This window comes from Protopterus annectens, chromosome 2.part0 (assembly GCF_019279795.1).
Source record: "Protopterus annectens isolate FY-2018-M chromosome 2.part0, PAN1.0, whole genome shotgun sequence".
NCBI classification, from domain to species: domain Eukaryota; kingdom Metazoa; phylum Chordata; order Ceratodontiformes; family Protopteridae; genus Protopterus; species Protopterus annectens.
The window spans coordinates 280,543,972-280,565,723 of NC_056728.1; the positions used below are offsets into that span (position 1 = coordinate 280,543,972).

The 21,752-nt window shown below is 44.0% G+C and overlaps 1 protein-coding gene across 7 annotated transcripts in view; it reads left to right on the forward strand.

Annotated features, from left to right (window-relative positions):
- Window positions 1-21,752, forward strand: part of CSNK1G3 (casein kinase 1 gamma 3) — a 2,843,512-nt gene that overhangs the window by 1,965,393 nt on the left and 856,367 nt on the right. For all 7 annotated transcript variants that reach the window (XM_044060767.1, XM_044060768.1, XM_044060770.1 and 4 more), the window contains one exon: window positions 18,327-18,396. In XM_044060767.1, coding sequence (XP_043916702.1) covers window positions 18,327-18,396 — 70 coding nt within the window. The remainder of the gene's footprint in view (window positions 1-18,326; window positions 18,397-21,752) is intronic.

Sequence of the window (21,752 nt, forward strand, 5' to 3'; positions counted from 1 at the left end):
AATGCTTTCATAAGGGAAACCTTTCAGAAGAATTTAACATGGGACTGTGCTCTGCTTTCCCCGAGGATGGATATCTGCATACCAGAAAAATTCAGTTACTGTAATAAGTCTGGATGAGCAGTTCCATTCTCTGTATCACTCCCACCTTCCTTCCCTCTCTTCTTTCTTCAACATGGCCTGTATACTTACAGCTAGTCTTTGTCTATATTACATACAAGCAGTAATGCCCGACTGGGTGTGCATTATTGTGGAAATAATGCACACCCAGGGGTGTTCTGAGGCTAAATGCCACTAGTGGGCCTCTACACCCCTGGAAGGGCATTATTTCAACTATAACACGCACTTTATTTTATTTATTTATTTATTTATTTATTTTAATTGTGTTTGATGTACAATAGTTTCTCTGTCTAATGTTTCCAACTTGCTGTAGCAATTGGAACATGTTAATTGTTTTTGGAGGAAATATTTTACATCCAAAATATAAGATCTGATGTTGACAATTTTCATGCTATCCCCAACTGTTGGGTTCGGATCCAAACCTCGGATCCGACTCTGCCATTACTGTAGCTCATGGCCACCAAAAAGCTCTCAAGCTCCTCCCTTGCCCATAATGCACCAACTCCTAACATACCTCAGATCTCATTTGCTGCTTCGTGAGTAAGATGTGGTCACCATTTTAGCGCTCGAGTGTTGTTCACATATAAGTTTCTTTAACTCTTTATGTTAAGTTGTCAATCTCGCCTTCATTCTTGCTGGATGGGTTCGGAGCCGATCCTCGGCTCCGACTCGGCACTTGCTTTAGCTTGAGAACTCCTTTTACCAGCTCGAGGCAACCCTATATCCCATGATGCAAGGCGGAACTACCTCAGATCTCGTTTGCCGCTTAGCGAAAGAGGTCTCCTTTGCCAGCTGAGGTAAGTGATTTTCTTGTTAAAATCAGAAAAGCTTAGTTAGGGTTTTATTTTCCCCTTGTATTCATAGTATAGTCTGTAGTGAATTACAGCCCACCCTATTCCCTTGTTTTTCAAACTTTTATAACCTTTTTATAACCTTTAGTGTAAAGTTTTAGTTAGGCCTAAAACCCCTTTGGTTAATCCCTTCCTGTGTGTTGTGTGTAGGGATTAATTTTGTGTGTTTGTTGGGGTTTGTGTGTGTTACTTCCTCCTAGGATATGTCTAGGGAAGGCAAGGTCTCAGGCTTCAAGAAGTGTGACTCGTGTTGTCAGAAAATGTCTCTGACAGACGGTCACACTTCTTGTGTTTATTGCCTGGGGCCTTTGCACCTGCAGGACTCCTGTGCTTTGTGTCACTCTTTTAGCCAGAGAGTCCTGCAGGAAAGGAGGAATAAGCTTATCCTCCGTGGCTTACTTAAGCCAGAAGGTTCTCCCTCTAAAGCAGGGTCTGGGAAACCTTCTAAGCCACCGAAGGCTCAGGCTTCAGTATCCAAGCCTCCTCCGGTGGCTCCGGCTCCGTCGGAGCGAGATCGCTCCGCTGGAACCGATGTATCTACCATAAAGTAGTGGGTTCGGCACCGGCTGGTTCCGATACCTTGTCTACTGTGGCCTTGTCGGCTCCGGCTGGAGCCGACACCTTATCCAGCATCGGAGCCGAGAAACCTTCGGCTCCATCTGGAGTTCAGGGGACTTCGGCTCCGATGGCTTCGTCCCGAAGAGATCTCGGTCCCTTCGTTACTGAGTATCCACTCGGCTCCAGGGTCTCCTCTTTGTCGGAGCGAGCCATCGGAGCCGATCTTCGAGATCTTCCAGGCTGTCTGACCACGACTTAGAGAGGGTGGTAAGCAGGCTGTTGAAGTCTCAGGCACTGGCCCAAATGCTCCATAGCCCGTCTCAACAGACTTCGCTATAGCCTCACCCTTGAACTTCCTCCTCCGACTCCACACCAGAGTTCGGAGCCAGAGCTCTCGGGACAGCGACTGTTTCGGTGCCGAGCCGATACATCCTTCGGCTCCGTCCCTCGGCTCCGATCTCCTCCTTGAGGCCTTCCTTGGAGGGATCCGGTCGTCGAGTTTCCATTGTCGGCTCCGAGGGGGCTAGTGGCATCGGACCCTTGTCCGACCCCGCTCTCCCTCTCGGGGCTTCGGCTTTGGTAAGCTCGGCGCCGACATCGGCCTCGGAGCCTTCCCTCTCATTGGAGCCGGAATTCTTGTTTCCTCGGGCGGGATATTCCGGCCTCCCGGGGAGGGGAGCCTTTGAGGTGATGAGGAGTGTCCTGGCCTCTGAGCCTGGTCAACGGTCCATCCCTCTAGCTTCTCCCTCATCAGTGCCTGCAGACGCCTCTTGCCAGCCTCTTGCTCTCAGGCCCAGAGATCCATCGCCCCAGGTTTCCCCATTGGGAATTTCCTCCTCTTCCGAGGTTTCTCCTGATCCTGCAGGGGAACCCCCTCAGAAGAGGACGTGTAAGAGGAAACACACAGACTCCCCTGAGTCTACTACATCTGATACCGACTTAGATGAGTCGGAGGGTTCCCCACGGTCCCCCTCTGAGGATGTCTCCTTTTCAGACATCCTTGAGCTCCTCAAACAGAGGGGGAATTGGCCCTCCATTGACCCCTCCGAGGATGAGTCGGTATACCTGGAGGCTTTTGGATCCCGACCCTCCACCTCCTGGGTGTCTCCGCCTTTCGACCCACTTATGCAGGTAGTGGCTCTGAAGGCGTGGGCGGCTCCAGATTCTGTGGAACCTGTTCCCAGGAGACCATCCAAATTCATCACGGCCCCTTCGGACAAACAGTTCCTTTCCAAGGGTGTCTCTGTGGATGCTATGGTGGTGGTGGCGGCCACTAAGAAGGAACTGGCGGATCCTTCAGTACCTGTCCATCCTCCTAACAAGGATTCTAGGACCATGGACAGGTATGGAAAGCGGATGTTTTCTTCAGCGACCTTTGCTATGCGTTCGCTGAATTATCTTTGTCACTTCACCAGGCTTCAACGAGATATTCTCAAGGAACTGGGTGAAGTAGTCCAGGATCCTTCTGCTGCTGGGGCTCAAGAAAAGATTGCCTCGCAGCTTGCAATCCTGAATTCCATATCTAACTCCTCCATGCGGCTCATATCCTATGCGGCCGATGGAGCGAGCAGGGCCGCAGGCACAGGAGTTGCTCTTAGACGCTAAGCCTGGATGCGGCTTTGTAATTTTGCGGACCCCTTTAAGGCGTCCTTCACTAATACCCCCTTTGATGGTTCGGCTTTGTTCGGACCTCAGGTGAAGGATACCTTGACCAGGTGTGAGCAGGACGGTAAAACTCTTTCTGCCATTGGAGTCCATTTTTCCACTCCTTCTAGACCATATCCCAAGGGTCAGAAGGGGGGGAAGATGTGGTTCCGTAAAGCCCAAGGAGCTACACCGGACGCACGTGGCCAGTTTACCCCCAGAGGCAGAGGGGGTAACAATAATAGACGCCCTAGAGGCAGGGGTCCTCAGAACCAGGGCAACAGGGAGTCTCTTCCTGAGAAGCCCTTTCAGCATCCCTGAGGTGTTGCCCGACTGTCCACCCTTGGAGGCAGTCGGGGGAAGGATTTCACTGTACCCAGTAGCCTGGCAATCCCTATCACATGAGATGTGGGTACAGTCGATCATATCCGAGGGTTACAAAATCCCCTTCAAAGGTTTCCTGCCTCTACAATCCCTTCCAGACATCTCACCCGGTCAAAGGGATTTGGCAGAACAGGAGGTTTCAAAGCTCCTAGAAAAGAGCCGTCCAGACTGTGCGGCAGACCAGGTAGGATCCGGCGTCTACTGAGATTCTTTTGGTCCCCAAAAGGACGGGAGATTGCAGACCAATATTAGACCTGAGCAATCTAAACAGATTTGTCAAGAAGGCAAGATTCCGGATGGTCACGCTTCAGTCCATTCTGCCCTTTCTGGGCAAGGACAACTGGATGTGCTCTATAGACCTTCAGGATGCGTGCTATCACATAAAGATTCACAGACGCTCCAGAAGGTTTCTCCGCTTTCGGCTAGGGACCAGTCATTACCAATTCAGAGCACTGCCCTTTGGCCTCACTTCAGCCCCCAGAGTGTTTACCAAATGCATGGCAGTGGTCACAGCTCATCTGAGACGTCAAGGATTCCAGGTGTTTCCCTACTTGGACGACTGGCTCCTCTCCGCCACCACCAAGTGTCAGCTTCTTCAGTCCAGAGACTACACTCTACAGCTTTGCAGGAGTTTGGGAATTTCAGTAAATTTCGAAAAATCTTCTCTGCTGCCTTGCCAATCTATCACCTTTATAGGCAGAATTAAACACCGTCAAAATGTTAGCCAAACTAACAGATCAAAGAATTCTGGACATCCAAAAATTGCTCGGATTCTATTGCAAAGCAACAAGATCAAAGCCAGATTTATACTGAAGGTTCTAGGTCTTATGGCTGCGGCCATTGTTCTTCTACCACTGGCTCGCTTCCACATGCGTCTTCTGCAGTGGATGCTATTCACGCAGTGGTCGTACCACAGTCTCCGATGAGGCACGAAATCTTAGTCACACAGTCGCAGAGCTCATCTGAACTGGTGAATAACTTACCCTCTTCTTCAACAGGGCCGACCCTTTATTCCACCACATCCAGTTGCCACAGTCACTACGGATGCCACTCTGATCGGGTGGGGGCATTATCAGGGCAGGATGGTCCACGGACGTGGCAACCCATAGAATACCATCTGCACATAAATGTCCTGGAGATGAGAGCAGTGCTTTTAACGTTGCAAGCCCTCAACGACTTTCTTCCCACGGGGACTATTGCAGTACAAACGGACAACATGTCTGTGGTCTGGTACATCAACAAACAGGGCGGGACCAGGTCCTATCCGTTATGTCGAGAAGCTCTCAGACTTTGGCAATGGGCGATCTCTTCTCAGCGGTTTCTGATAGCAACGCACATCCCGGCAGGTCCAACCTATTGGCGGACAGGCTGAGCAGATCCATTCTGATGCCTCACGAGTGGTCTCTCAATCAATCTGTAGTGGATCAGATATTTCTGAAGTGGGGCACTCCTTGTTGCGATCTTTTTGCTACTCCTCAAAACAACAAGTGCCCCGATTTTTTCACTCTCTTTCCCCTTCCAGGCCAACCCCTGAGAGACTGTCTAACCCAGGATTGGCCCCGGGGACTTTTGTACGCTTTTCCTCCCTTTCCCTTGATTCCACAAGTCATTCAGAAAGCCACCGTTTTGAGGTCCAAGTTGATCCTCATTGCCCCATATTGGCCTCGACAAATTTGGTTTCCGTCTCTGCATCGTCACCTTCTGGTGCAGCCCTGGCATCTGGACCCAGTTCCGGATCTCTTGATCCACCAGTCGGGTCAGCAGCACCGGGCCATTCATTCTCTCAACCTCACTGCTTGGTTGCTCCACTTCCTTCCCTAGCCAGGCTACTGATGATTTCTGACTCAGTCAGAGACATTTTAGTGTCTTCTTTGAAGTCGTCCACTAGGACTGTTTATGCTAGCAAGTGGCGACGTTTTTCTATTTGGGCAAATTCCAGAAAAATTGATCCCTTTACTGCTCCTGTACATTCTGTTTTAGATTTCCTGGCGGAGGTTTTTCATTCAGGATCCTCGTCATCTACAGTCAAAGTACAACTGGCTGCTATTTCCAAGTATCATGTTGGCTTGCATGACAATAACATTATGTCTCATAGATTATGCAAGGCCTTTCTGAGAGGAGTTTTTCTCCTAAAACCACCTATAAAGCATCCTCCTCCGCAATGGGATCTAAACTTAATGTTGGCATCCTTGATACTACCTCCCTTCGAACCGTCTGCTTCATGTTCTTTGAAGTTATTGACCTGGAAAACTATATTTTTACTGGCTGTTACTTCTGCAAGAAGGGTTTCCGAGATTCAAGCTCTCTGCATTCGTTCCCCTTATTTGGTTTTTCATAAGGACAGGGTATCATTAAGAACTAACCCTTCCTTTCTCCCCAAAGTCGTGTCTCAAACCAATATTAACCAATCTATAGATCTACCAGTCTTTTTTCCAAACTATTCCGATAGAGCTGAGCAGAAACTGCATTTTTTGGATGTCCATCGTCAGCTCAGGTACTATTTGCATAGAACTAAACAATTCAGAAAATCGGACCAACTATTTGTTTCCTATGCAGAAAACAGGATATGTCTTCCAGTTTCTAAAGTGACCTTATCCAGATGGTTGACTTCCACCATTTCCTATGTGTACTCTCTCAGAGGCAAACAGCTATCTTCTAAACCAAAAGCACACTCAACCAGGAGTCTATCCACTTCTGCAGCCTTTCAGGATAGACTACCCATTGATACCATTTGTGCAGCAGCTACTTGGGCCACGCCTCATACCTTTGTCTCTCATTACAAGTTGGACTTGGCCTCCAGAGATAGGGCCAGTTTTGGTTCCACAGTTCTCAAGAGTCTGTTCCATTGAGCCACCCGGGATACAGGTGCTAGGACGCTGGTCCCATCCAGCAAGAATGAAGTAGATTGACAACTTAACATTTAGAAGTTATGTACCTACCATAACGTTTCATGTTAGTTGTCTTCTCTCGCCTTCTTTCTTGCGTCCCTCCCTCCTTCCCCCTGGCCTGGACAGATCTTGAAGAGTTCCTATTACGTTGTTTTCCTCCTGAGCCTTCATATGAGGACTTCTATTAGGAACTTGTGTTCCTGATTATGTTAGGATAGTCTTTAGCAGGGTAGGTTAGCTACCAAACGAGATCTGAGGTAGTTCCGCCTTGCATCATGGGATGTAGGGTTGCCTCAAGCTGGTAAAAGGAGTTCTCAAGCTAAAGCAAGTGCCGAGTCGGAGCCGAGGATCGGCTCCGAACCCATCCAGCAAGAAAGAAGGCGAGAGAAGACAACTAACATGGAACGTTATGGTAGGTACATAACTTCTAATTCATAAATCTCATGTATTCGTATATTTTCTCCCCTTTCTGTTAAAATTGCTGTAATTCTAATTACCATAGTTGATATTTTCCTCCCTTTTCCTTGCACTTTTGTTTTAGCTACACCCTATGTGTAATCTTATTAGCATTGTTGGCATTGCTAACCTTCATAAAAAAAAAAAAAAAAAAAAAAAGGTTTCCTTTCCTCTCTTCTGTGATTTTTTTTACAGTAGTCAGAATGTCAGAAAAAGGTCCTTTAGGGTTCAAGAAATTTGAAAAATGTGGGCACAACTTGCCTTTATTGGATGCACATTCCCTATGTGTGTACTGTTTAGGCCCTCATCACCTGAAAGTTGATTGCAACATATGTCAAAACTTTAATCCTCGGACTTCTGCTGATCATTAAAATAAACTCATTTTGAAAGGGGTGCTTCAAACACCCTTTTCTAAAGTGATTTTTGGAGTTCAGCTCTCCAAATCCAAAACTAAGGAGACCGTTTTAAAATCTCCCAAACTGTTAGGATCTTCCAACTCCTTTAGAGCCGCCCAAGAAAAAGCAGAAGTCTGATCCGAAAATTTCCTTGACAATTTGGGTACTGGATCTGACCGCCTCTTCTTCAGCTCCAAGCACCTTAGATCTAATATATTTACATAGGACTAGGTACTCTCAAACTGTAGACCCAGTATCGTCTAGAGTTCCATCTCCATTTCTGGAACTCTGACATTCAAAATCCCCATTCTTGGCATCCTTTTGTTCTTCCAGAAGTCTAACCAAAGCCAATGTGGACAACATGATGATGATATTTCTCAGTGTGCAGATTCAGATGAGAATTGTCCTGGCTCCTACCACTACAGGTCAGGAAGTTCATCCTTCATGTCACTTCCCCAATGATCTGACCGATTGTTTCAGAGCCCCTGGATCCGAGTCTTCTGAGTCGGTCTGGTTCATATCCGAAGACATCTCTGAGTGCATCGGCTCTCATGTCTTTTGAGCCGGCTGACTCTCTGAGCCTGAGTGGTCCTGTCAGGTCCAAGGTGTTGGAGACGACTTAGAAGTTTTCGGACCCATCTCTGCCCCTCGGAGCTTTGGCACTGGACAACTCTGCTCTGACTTCTGCCTCTGGGAGATTGCCTTTGGGGTGGAGGGATTCTATGAGCCAGAAGCCTGCTTTCTCAGCACCGTTGTCTTCCTTTTCCCCGGAACGTTCTGCCTTTGAGGTAGTGAAGAGGGTTTTCTGCTTCTGTAGAGTAGACCGATCCTAGGATGCACTTGGATTCCCATCAGGAATTGGTCACTGAGGATATGGATTTCGATAGAGTCCCCATGACCACCTCTTGAAGACCTCTCATTTGAAGACATTCCAGTGGTCCTTTAAACAAGAGAGGTCGTTGGTCCTTAGACAGGAGTCAGTATTCCTGGAAACCTTTGGAGCTGGCCCGTCTACCTCCTGAGGTACTCCACCCACTGATGAGCTCATTGACTTTATCTCTAGGTGGGCATGGAAGGAACCTGACTCAGTTGAGCCAATCCCCAAGAGACAAGATTGGATTCTGGCTTCACTGATAGGTAGGGAATTCTGGAGTAAGTGTGTACCTGTAGATGCTGTGGTCTTGGCAGTGGTTACCAAAAAGGAACTTGCTGAGCAGAGTTCCTCTGTCTGCCCTTCTAACAGGGAGTCTAGGGCGTTGGACAGATTTGGGAAGTGTGTATGCTTTAGCGACCTTTGTCCTTCTATTCGGCACACTTTACGAGACTACAAAGGTACTTGATCTAAGAACTTTCAAAATCCCTTGCAGTGACCACTACTGCTGGGGCTCAATCTTCTGTGGCTTCACAGTTGGCTACCCTTAAATCTGGTTTGAATTCGTCCATGAGGCTTGTCTCACATGCAGCTGAAGGGGCCTCAAGGGCGTCGGGTTCAGGTATTTCCACCAGGAGGCATGCCTGAATGTGCTTGTGTGATTTTTGTGGAGTCCTTCAAGTCTTCATTAATCAGTGCACACTTTGATGCTTGTTGTTTGGCCTAAAAGTGAAGGGCACACTCTCTAGGTCTGAGAAGATGGAAAGACCCTGTCTGCAGTGGGTGTATTTTTTTGACCCCTCAAAGATCCTTTTCTAGGAATCAATGAGATGGTCAAAAGATGTGGCTTAGGAAATCTGTTCCAAGATCTATGTGTAGATAGTTCCCCCAGGGGCAGAGGTGGGACCTCGAATGGACGGCAATGCCCATGTGGCAGAGGAGGCCGACAAAGGGTCCAGGGATTCTTAAACAGATAGACCACATCAGTGCTCCTGACAGGAGGCCCAATTGTCCTCCTCTGGAGGCAATCGTGGTTTGACTATTCATGCACCAGAGAGCCTGGCTAGAGATAACTGCACATGAGTGAAGAGCATTATTTTCAGAGGTTTATAATTCCCTTTTCCCCATCTCCTCCACCTATATGCAAAATTCCTAATGTTTCACCAAGTCAGAGGAAAGCAACAGCATTACTAGAAATACAAAAGCTGCTAGAAAAAGAGTCATCCAAGAGGTCCCACCAGACCAGATAGAATCCGTAACTTAATCAAGATTCTTTTTAGTGCCAAAGAAACAGGGGACTCGAGACCAGTTTTGGATCTCAGCAACAGGCACAAATCACTTCGACACATAAAGTTTCAGATTGTCAGAGTTCAGTCCATTCTGCTTTTTCTGTGCAAGGATGACTGGATGTGCTCTGTAGACTTTCAGGATGCATACTATCACATAAAAATTAACAGACAATCCAGAAGGTATTTACTCTTCCGACTGGGAGCCAGTCATTACCATTTCAGAGCACTACCCTTTGGCCTCACCACACCCCCCAGGTGTTCACCAAATGCAAGGCAGTGATAACAGCTAACTTCACATTGCAGGGATTCCGATTGTTTCTATACCTGGACAACTGGCTCATTTCTGCACCGACCAGGCTCGTAAGAGCATGAGATCAGGTACTCCAGACTTGCTCCTATTTGAGGATAACCATTAATTACAAGCAAATCTCAGAACAGTCTCAAACATTGGAATTCATAGGAGCAGTTTTTGATATGGTATCAGTGGCAGTGTCTCTTCCTCTCTCAAGAGTACAAACAATCAGATTCCAGGTCAGAATAATAATTCACAGTGCCACAATCTCAACCCACTTGATTCTGCAAGCTTTAGGATCAATGTCAGTGGCGATAGTCCTAGTTCCTCTAGCAAGATTTTAAATGAGAATTCTTCAGTGGATGCTGGTAACACAATGGTTTATTCTTTACCAACACGTCAGCTCAAATAAGAATCACTCAGGCATGCAAGAGATATCTTTGGTGGTGGATTTGATCAGATCAGGCTCTACAAGGCCGTCCTTTCATTCTCTTTAAACACAAGGCCATGGTGACCACGGATGCATCCCAGATTGGGCGGGAAGGGGGCATTTCCTGTGGAAAACAGTCCAAGACACTTGGTCCTGGAAAAGGCCAACATGCATATCAATGTTCTGGAAATGAGAGCAGTGCTGTTAGCATTGCAGGCCTTCCAAGACTCGCTCCCTTTCATGACAGTTGCGATTCTGGTAGAGAATATGTCAGCAGTTTGGTACTTTCGGTACATCAACAAACAAGGAGGAACCAGGTCTTACCCCTTGTATCAAGAAATCCTCAAGAGTATGGCAGTGGGTGATCTCATCTAACCACTTTCTGATAACAATGCACATTCTGTGGAAGTCCAAAGTGATAGCAGACAAATTGAGCAGGTCCTTTCTATTATCTCACAAGTGGTCTGTCAACATGAATGTGACAGTAATGCTTTTCTGTTGATGAAGCAAGCCTTGCTGCAGTCTTTTTGCTTTTCCCCCTAAACACCAAGTGCAGCAGCTTCTTTACCCTGATCCCCCTCTGGGGGAATCACTGAGGGATGCTCTACTCCACGATTGCCCCCCCGGTCTCCATTATGCTTATTCCCCTGACTCCCTTGATCCGAAAATTTCTGCAGAAAGCTGCCAGGTTGAAGAGCAGAGTCCTCCTCATTGTACATTACTGGCCTACTTGACCCACCTTGGATTCTGGATCTGATGTCAGACCTCCTGTCTCACCCGACGGGCATGATTCACTGAGATATCTCAAACCTAAAGCCAACAGCGTGGTTTCTCCAGTTATGTTAATAGCCAGACAACCAATGCTCTGCTCTCTTCCCTTGTCCATCACCTACTTTTGTCTTCTCATAAGGCTTCCACAAGGAAACATTACAGAAGTAAATGGAAAAGATTCTTTTTTAGGGCATAACAGAAACGCATTGACCCCTTTTCAGCTCCTGCACAAAGTGTTCTTGAATTTTTGGCAACAGTTTTTAATGAGGGAGCTAGCTCCTCAACGATTAGACTTCATTTAGCTGCAATCTCTAATTTTCATATTGGATTTGAGAGAATTCTTTACTGTCTATATTTAAGCTTTGTAAAGCCTTTGAGAGGCACCCTCCTTTTGAAACCTCCATATAAAGATCCTATTCCACTATGGGATTTAAATTTGATACTGCAGGCCTTAATCCAGTCTCCATTTGAGCCAGCAGGTAAATGTGATCTTAAATTCCTGACCTGGAAAACTGTCTTTCTAGTGGCTATTACCTTGGCTAGGAGAATTTCAGAACTTCAAGCTCTGTCCTCTAAACTTCCCTACTTGATTTTTCATAAGGATAGAGTTGCATTACGTACCAACGCTTGTTTCCTTCTTAAGGTGGTGTCAGAATCCAGTATTAACCAATCCATCAATCTGCTGGTCGTCTTTCCTAAATTTGCAAACAAAGGTGAATATGTATTGCATTTATTGGACGTTCACAGATGATTGCATTTTTACATACACAGAATGAAAGATTTTAGAAAGTCAGGTCAAGTATTTGTGTCCTTTTCAGATTCTAAATTGGGCAAACTAGTTGCAAAGGTAGCTCTAGCCTGATAGCTTATGGACTGTATATCATTTGTTTGCAACAGAATGGGTCTCACCTTAGCAAAACCTTTAAGAGCCCATTCAGCTAGATATTGACAACTTCTTCAGTGTTTCTGTCTAGCGCTTCCATGGGTGATATATGTGCGGCTACAGCCTGGGCTAATCCTCATAACTTCATTACTCATTACAAGCTAGATCTGGTCGAGGGGAAGAGCAGCCTTTGGCTGGCTCAACTGTGCTCAGGAATGTCCTTCCTTAGAGTCCAACCAGGATTCAGGTAGCTGGGGAGTTTGTCCCATATGTTTTGGATAGAATGAAAATTGACATCCTCAGCTAAAGACATTATGTACTTAAAGTAACGTTCATAGTTTTATAGTATAGTACTAGGCTATATGCCCTGGGGCATTTGTAAGCCTAGCCATAGTGATGTGGCTTTTGCCACCCCATGAAATGGTACAAAAATGTACAGAATAAATCTAGAATACTGTGCCTCTGTCTAGTAGTGACACAATGAAGGTCTCCTTATATAATAGAATTAGTTTACTGTGCCCCTGTCTAGCAGTGACGCAGATGTGACCCCTGGGGTAAATTTTCGATCTCCCATCCACTCATCAAGATTTCTCTTGAAGAGAGTCAGTGAGGGGCTCTGCCTAATACGAACTGGGATCCTGTTCCAAAGCATGGGAAGCCTTTGGGTTATGAATCTATCCCTCCAGCATGTCCTATTCATACTTGTGCCGAGGTTTAAGTCTTTAGCTCTCGTGGTCCTGATGGATTTGGATTTTTTGAGGTGGAGCATGTCCATCAAATCCTGATTGGACATGGCCTTGTACGTCAGGCAGAGATCACCCTGAGCAGGCGGTATGCCACTGAATAGAGCTGAAGTTTCTTTAGTCTGGTGGAATAAGACATATGTTGGAGACCCTTGATCCTTTTGGTGAGGTACTTCTGTGGTCTCTCCAGCTGTTGCAAGTGCCGGGTGAGGTACATACCAAATGGGGCATTATACTCAATCATGGGTCTGATGAGGGAGGAATATAAGGGTACAATGACATCCTTGGATCTGGATGTGAATCCCTTCATGATGAGGTGTGCAAGGTAGAATGTTTTTCTAACCACTTTGGCAACGTGGGTGTCAAATGAGAGGTCGCTGTCTACTTGGGTCCCTAGGTCTCTGATTACTTTTTCCGTATTCAGTGGGTTGCTGTCAATGTGATAATTTGTGGGTACTTTGTTTTTTCCAAAAGGGATGACTATACATTTTTTGGCATTTAGTTTAAGGCCGTGACTACGGCACCAGTTGTCCGTTTCAGTGAAGCCTTTTTGTAGGATGTGTGTGTCAGCTGGTGTATCGACTATGGCGCCTAGTTTGCAGTCATCTGCGAACTTTGTCAGCCACAGCCCTCCCATGTTTGCTTTAACATCTGAGAAATAAATGCCGAACAAGAGGGGTCCCAGGACAGATCCCTGTGGGACACCACTTGTGACTGGCTTTGAGTCTGACATTGCTCCAGCGATTTTAACTTTATGGGTTCTGTCCTTTAGCCAGTTTGCAACCCATCTAGTGACATAGGGTTTACTTTTAAGCTGTTCAGCTTATCTATGATGCCTGAGTGGGGTATTGTGTCAAGGCCTTAGCCAAGTCCAGGTATGCTGTATGGACTGCTTTGCCCTCATCAATGGCTCTAGTGACTGTTTCGAAAAAGTCAACCAGGTTTAAAAGGCAGGATCTGCCCTTCACAAAGCCGAACTGGGTGGGGTCAAGTGTCTGTAGGTCCCCTATGTCTCTGTTTATGAGTTCCATAATGATTCTTTCCATAGCTTTGCAGACCAGGCTAGTTAAGCTTATGGGGCGGTAGTTTCCAGGGTCTGTAGAGGCACCCCCCTTGTGGAGTGGGACCACTGTTGCTGTACACCAGTGTACAGGTACATAACCCGAAGTAAGGCTAAGATTAAATAGCATTTTTATGTGTGGGTTTAGCTCCTCTTGGAGTTCTCGTAACACGCACCCCGGGATACCGTCAGGTCCCATTGATGCTGTGTTTTTTGCTTTGTTTAGGGCGGTTCTCACTTGGACATCTGAGATGACAGGGAGATTACATTCAGCTGGGATAAGTATTTCTTCTTTTGGGGGTGAAGGAGGCGAGAAGTTTGCACTGAACCTGTCAGCCAGAATGTTAGCATTATCTGTGGGTTCAGTGTATTTTTTGTTGTTGTGAACCAACTCAGAGCATATCTGAGGGTTTCCACCAGGTTTCTAACATAGCTGAAGAAGGCTTTGTGGTTATCTTTAGTGTCCTTAGCTATTTTTCTCTCAAAGTTTGCCTTGGATGTTTTTATGAGAGAATGTAGTTTTCTGCTAATGTTGATCAGAGACGTCTTCCCTTCATGGGATTTCGCTCTGACGTGCAGTAGCTTCCTTCTTTTGTTATACAATTTGTTTATGGCTGAGGTCCACCAGACAGGACGCTTACATTTGGTGGAGAGGGACTTGGATTTGTTTGGGATTGCATGATCCATGCATTCCTGGATATGTCCATAGAAAGCATTTGTGAAGGATTCGCCATTGCGGGATGTGGTATCCACTGGCACAGTGGGCTTAAAGGATACCATCTCCTTCTTAAGAAGAGTGAAGTCTGCTTTTGAGAAGTTTTTCACTGAGGTCTTTTGTGCTGGGGGTGGAGGTGGGATATGTATATCCAGGGTGATTAGTTTGTGGTCAGATCTCACTAGTGAGGGGTATACTTCCGGTGTGGAGCATTTTGTCCCCATGTTTGTGATGATCAGGTCTAGTATATTTTCTCCCCTAGTGGGAGAGGTGACTAGTTGTTCCAGTGCATTTGAATTTATGAATTCCAGGAACCTTTGGGCTAGGGTATTAGGGCTAGAATAATGTACCCAATCTATGTTTGGGTAGTTGAAGTCTCCCAGTATGATGGTATTTTGTGATACATTCATATCCTCCAATGTTTTCAGGAAGGCTGAGTGGGGTTCTTGAGATTGGGAGGGTGGTCTGTAACATGCTACCAGTTGTATAGCATTTTTGCCTATGGTTAGTTGCACCTGTATGGTCTCTGTTGCTTCATGTGTTGCTACTAACCTGGAGGTGTGGGTGTCCTTTATGAATATGGACACTCTCCCTCCTTGTGGTTCGCCCGGGTTTTGGGGCGAAAAGCATGATACGAGGTATAGCCTGGTAGCGCTGGGGTGCTCTCAGGAGCCTTGAACCAGGTTTCAGTTACTGCACAGACGTCGATGTTCTCCATGCTGAGGAGTGCATCAAGTGCCTGCATCTTGAGATTTAGACTTCTGGCGTTGAGCAGCATTACCCTTAGTTTTTTCCATTTTTGTTTTCTAAGGAGGTGGGTTTGTCTTTTGAGCCTTGCCTAAAAAAGGCATTATGGGGGTGGCAAGAGCCTTAGCCAATATCCGGAAGCCCAGTGGTGACAGGTGTAAGCCATCCCTTGCGAAGCAGCGTGGCTTGTCCAACATATCATCCCAGGCAGACAGATATTGGATCCCCTTAGAATGACACGAGTACTCAAGCCAATTGTTAAAGCTGATCATCTTGTCTTTGTATTGTGGTGTCATTCTTGGTGAGGGCAAGATGCTGCACAGGGTCAGGGTCATACCAGCCTGGGCTACATAATCGGAGAGCTCCTCTGTCTCTTTTCATGTAGTCCAGGGAGGTACGTCTCAGGTCATTCACACCAGCATGGACAATGACGGAGTCATATTTGTACTTGCTTTGGAGTGACCTGAGTGCTTGTGTTATGTGGCGGATCCTAGCCCCCGATAGACAGCTCACAGTCACCTTCTCCTTGTTCAGCCTGGTCAGTGGGACATCAGTGTGTCTGACTATGGAGTCACCTATTACTAGTGTATCAGGCAAGGTGTTTGGCCTTAAGGGCTGCGATTGGTCGACACACTGATTTATTGAAGTATGTGTTGCATGTGTTTTGTTTTGAGGTGGTGGATTTTTGGATGTCTGCTTTGGGAGCCTCTGTTGTTTTGGTAAGTTTTTTATTCGAGCCTCCGAGTATGTCTTTGTGTTTTTATGTGTTTGGTTTGCAGTTGTGGTAGGTCTATGTGGGACTGGGATTGTTGTGTGTGTGTGGTTGCCATCTCCTCCTGTCTGGTCATGCCAGCCCTGAGTTGAGAGAGTTCAGCCTCCAGTTTGGCTATATAGTTGCATCTCTCACATGTAATTGTGTTTGTTGGGGGGAGGAGAGGGTTGTCTGTGTACATGAGACAATTGTAGCATTGTCTCAAGATGCCCAGATTGACCAGCTGAACTGGAGACGACGCCAGTAATCTACCACTCGACATGCTAGAACAGTATAAGGGGGTGATATACCTTTAAGGGAGGTGGGTATTCACAGGGGTGGTAAGTAGATGTAGTGCTTTACTTAGTACAAGAGTGCTTACTTAGTAGAGAAATATTGAGAACAAGTGCTAGGCTTCTAATACAGTGAGTAGTCTGGTTCTACTAAGAGTAGAGCTTCCTTAAGGGAAAATTTGAAGAGCAGACTTGGCGACTCCCACTGGTGAGCAAAGAAACTTCCTTCTATCCAAGTAAGGTAATGGACAACACAGGAACTACACCACAGCCCAGAATACAGCAATGCCTGTAAACTGGTCCAAACTAGTCGAGGAAGGCGGAAAAACAAGGATTATTTTTTTTGTTTTTTTGGTAGAAACACAGAAAATGCAGAGACAGTGATAAATTAGTTACACAGGCTAGCACACTTTAGTGGGCAGCCTCTACAGTTAAATTAAACAAACAAACAAGCAAACTTTCGATCAAATTCGACTAAATGTAACTTTTAAGTGCAGATTTTAAAATAATGCAGCAATCAGTTAAAAAACAGTTCAGGCTAGTTCAAAGTAAGCTGTGTTATCCATTTTCATTCTTCCTCAACTTCCCACCCAGCACCCACGACCTTGCTCACAAATGATTTCTGGAAGATCAACAGATCATAAGGACACTACTGGCTTTCTTGTTGAGCTCCAGAGATGGCTTATTCTGTTGAAATGTTTTATTGTATATTTCTGTACTTCTTATAAGATAGCAAACAAAATCTGAGGTATGTTAGAGGTTGGTGCATTATGGGTAAGGGAGGAACTCGAGAGCTTTTTGGTAGCGATGAGCTATAGTAATGTCCAAGTCGGATGCAAGGTTCAGATCCGAACCCAGCAGTTGAAGAATGAAAATGGACAACACGGATGGAACATTATGGTAAGTATGTAACTTCTTTTTATGCAAATATGTAATGTGTCTATACACATACCCACACATTCAGAAGCACAGAATCACTCACATATACATAGAAATTCACCCACACAAAGATACACAGCAGACAGTTTGAGTGAATATACATGCCAGATGTATCACAGAATGAAAAAAAAAAATCAAATTAACTGTTGTCGTTCTTTTACTTCTTTGCTGCAACTGATTTTCTTGTATAGTTGCGCTGAGTAAAATGAAAATTTGCTGAGGATTAAGATCAGGCAGTAATGCCAGACATTGAGTTTTAAACTTCTTTCTTTCTATGAGGATTAAGGGCAGTCAGTAATGCCATGCATTAGAGTTTTACATTTGCTATTGTCAAGGCAATGCTACTGACTGGCAAAGACAGTGTTGCCTCTCTCTTTCATTCTTTCTGTTATATATACACACACACACACACACACACACGCACACACACACACACATGTGCGCGCATAAATACATACATACGTATACAGACATGCATTCTTCTTTTTTACTTTTTACCCTTTTTTAATGAAGTCACTGTTTAAACTTTACTGTTGCTAAAGAGCTGTTTAGTGAGCTCAAAAACATTGCAGGTGTTTTTTTTTTCTCAATGCTGAACTTCAAGGCAGTTTAATATGATGCTGTGGCGTAGTGGTCTTGTTTTTCACCAGGTATTGTACAGTAACACACTGCAGGAGATTGTTTCATTCTCCAGTCAAAGGTGGTGATGTACAGGTTGCAGAATTTTCCAAAGCAAGATAAATATCTTGAAGGGAATGACATTATGATACGTTATGGATACAAGGAGGGGCTAAAATAAACTGGGAAATTTTAAAATGTGCCAAGCTGTTCTAACGTCTGTGACATCAGTCCCTCTGTTACCAAGGCTATACCTGCTCAACCAGCACTGCTTTTTGTATGAACATAACTTTGACTTATCTGCAGGATAATTAAACTTTCCATTTCCTTACTGAAACTTGTGAAAGATATTCAGTGATGGGAGTAGACATTAAAGGTTGACAGCTCTGAAAAGGATGTTGCTGTTTTTATGTTCAGCATATGCATATATCAGTGCCTGGATATTATGAAACATCAGCTTTGATGTCAAATTAAGCTTGGACCATTGCAGTCCCTGTTGTGTGCTTGTAGTTTGAATCAACTATGCTGCATACATTGGCATTTTATTATATGTGGGATGGTAGATGTTTGGGAATTTGAAGCTGTTAGTCATATCTAACATTAACATTATATTTCTTGTCTTTAAAATTAGGAACCAATGAAATCAAGAGCTCCTCAGTTACATTTGGAATACAGGTTCTATAAACAGTTGGGATCTGGAGGTAAGTTACTGTTATAATTTTATGTGTTGAAGTAATGTCTAGTGTTCATCTTAGTGATTTTGCCAACAGTTGTTATAGTGCCACATTGGTATAGCCTAAAGCATTATTGCTTTTATCACTTGGTTTGTGGCTCATTTCTTGGCTGGTGTGGGTTCTCTGCTGAGCCTCTTTCATTGTGTCCACTTGTATTTTTCACCAAGCTTCCATCCTGCCACATGTCAAAGGTAACTAAATTGGCAGTAGTTCAGATTGCCACTAGATCTACATGTGTGTTGTGTGTGTGTGTGTGTGTGTGTGTGTGTGTGTGTGTGTGTGTGTGTGTGTGTGTGTGTCCGTCCTGTGATGAATTGGAATCCAATTTAGGATTAGTTGTTTGTCTTACATACATTGGATGCTAGAATGATCTCTTAAGTCTGTTGTACCCATGAGTAAGATAAAGTGGGTATCTGAAAATGATATGCTTGCAGTTGGATTAAAGCTCTTCTTTCTTTAGGGATCAAGTACACACATTGTTTGCAGACAAGGTTTGTAAGTTGAGAGATCCAGCTGTGCATTTAGTTTAATGTTTGATGATGAATATATACTGTATTTGCAGCCCCCTTGTGTTTTTATTCTGACTGTGGTATAGATCATTGCCATGTCCTTTTGGCATTTCCGAAGTCATTTTATTCTGTGATTATTTTGGCAAGGTTCAGCAGTAAAATTCACCTGTGTATTTAACATGTCACATTATTTAAAATGGTGCCGTATTAATGCAGTTGTTTTTACCTCTTTTATGTATGCAACATTTGAGAGTCTAAGAATCTTTCTGTAATAAGATGATTAAGCTGGTACTTTTTCTAACACCTACACGTGCAGTAGTATATTTTTGTTCATGTTAACAGACCCATGGTGTTTCCTCTCCTCTCATTTTTTTCTAAAGTTGCATTTTTATTCTTTTAAAACATTACCAATTGTACTTGGAGTGCATGGCTTGACTACAAAGTGGAGCAATGTGCACTGGCCTTTTTTTCCCCTTTTACCACTTGAAATAAACAATTAAGCTGTTAGCTTTGTGAGTTCCATTATTTGCTTCCTAGACCTCTGTGTTTAGTACTGTTGAGAGGTTCATCTTTGCATCTTTTGTGGTTATACTAAACTAGTTTCAATTGATTATGTTGTGAAATTTTTTTTTTTGGGGGGGGGTGACTTCTGCAAGTAAGGCAGTGGATAACTCTCCAAGGATTTTTACTTAGTGTATTTCTTGCCCTTGTAGGCCACAAAAGATTAATATTCCTAAGCCATATTTCATTGTTTTCTTTTACTTACGAGTCTATTATTAAAAAGCACGAAGAAGTCTGAACACTGATAAGTCTGTTGAATTTAAAAAAAAAAAAGTTTATTTGGACTCCTTTAGATGTGAAGTTTTACTGTGGAGACTTCAGGAACAGGTGTCCTTGACTAAGAATTCTGAATGTAAGTGAGAAGTTGGTTATTCTGGCACATGGAGGGGTTGATTTGTGTACTCAGGAGGAGATGATCCACTCAGAGGCCTTTCTTTGTTCTGTCTATCACTTCACTGCCTCATCAGGGAGTTCTGAGGGAAAAATCAATATTGAAGAGAATAAAAGTGTAGGGGTTCTGTATTGATATAATTAGTTATATACGTTATTTACATAGTTGTTATTGTATACATTATTTACACTTTTAAACAATATTTCAATTGGCTGACGCAAGCTATATATTGGCTGGATCAGTTCTGAGGATCGGAACCGTATACTCACAAGTCAAGAACAGATAAAGATTGACAACACAGATGAAATGTTATGTAAGACATAACTTCTTTTTTCCATTAAATTTAACTTCGTTAAGGCTCTACATCCGTAATGTCCATAAAATGGAAAATGTTATTCTATCAGTTTTCTTCACTTCTTTTTGTCTTATCTTATCATAATATCCATATTCCAATATGTCCATGTTTATATGTTCTACCTTTTCCAAACTTTCAACATTTTTATATATGTCTTTCCATAACTTCTTTACTGTAATAATTTAAAAAAACTTGTTCTGTTGTTCCAAGTTCCCCACAATGAATACATATTCTTTCTTGTTTTCTTTTTTAGGGCATATTAGTCTTGACAAGTAGGTTACCTGTTGATAATCACCACAAAAAGGCTTTGCAGTCATATATATTTTTATGGGTTCATATTAGAAGCTCGAAGGTCCTGTTCAGCGAATACGAAAAGAGCGACATGTATTGCGCGAACCACGAAAACAGCGAACGTTCAAAACCGGGAAATTCGAAATGTCGATTCGTCATAGTTGGCCTGTCTGCGTTATAGCTGTGTAAGGTAAGTGTGCGGTAGTTAGGGACCTTAGGGTTAGGGTGCGGGTTAAGGTAAGTGCATAGATAGGTAATGTATGTAAGGTTAGAAGTAAGGTTTCGTTAAGTGTATGTGTATGGTTTGTTTATTTTGTTTGGGTATATCTCTTTAGGGTAAGTGTGCGATAGTTATGGACCTTAGGCTTAGGGTGCAGGTTAAGGTAAGTGCATATAGATATAGTGTATGTATGTGGTTTATTTATTTTGTTTGAGTAGGTAGTATGTCACGGGCGGTGGGGTTGGCTGAGTATGACGATTCGCGATTTTAAGTTTCGCGGCTTACGGCGTTTGGTGTATTCGCGGTTCGGTAAATATGTGTCACTCTTTTCGTATTCGCTGAACGGGACCTTCGAGCTTACAATATGAACCCATTTTTTACACCACATGAATCTCATTTTAATAGCTTTCTTCTTTTCATCTCTAAATGTTTCCAAGGAAAGAAAAAATAGAGTTATTTCATAATGTATAATTACAATTTATTTTTTCAGCTATATTCACTTCTAACTTCCATAGGAATATTTTGTTTTGATATTCCTTTATTTCTTCGTTCATATAATTTTCATTCTTTTGCCTATCTCCATTTTTTCCCCCAAAGCACTTATGTAGTCTATCAAATTCTTATTTTTTTTGTAACTTGTTAAGGCTTTGTACAGATTTCAGTGAAGCTGTGTGAGTAATTGGGCTTATTAACCCTAATCCTCCTCCTCCTTCCTTTACATACAAAATTCCCCATCTCACTGGATTCAGTCTGGATCCCCATATGAATGAAAATATTGTACACATCATCTTTTTTTCATAGTCAGTAAAAACCCGTCCCTCCGTCTCACTACCATGCTAAAAACCTGATTCCTAAAATAAATTACCCTACCCTTAGCCACCCAAAGGTGCCCTCAACAAAAGATACCCTAAAATTATTAGTCAAACTCCAAAAAATACTTGACTACTTAAAAAAATCTATCTCAAGATGTGGTGATATCCACCCCAACCCAGGTCC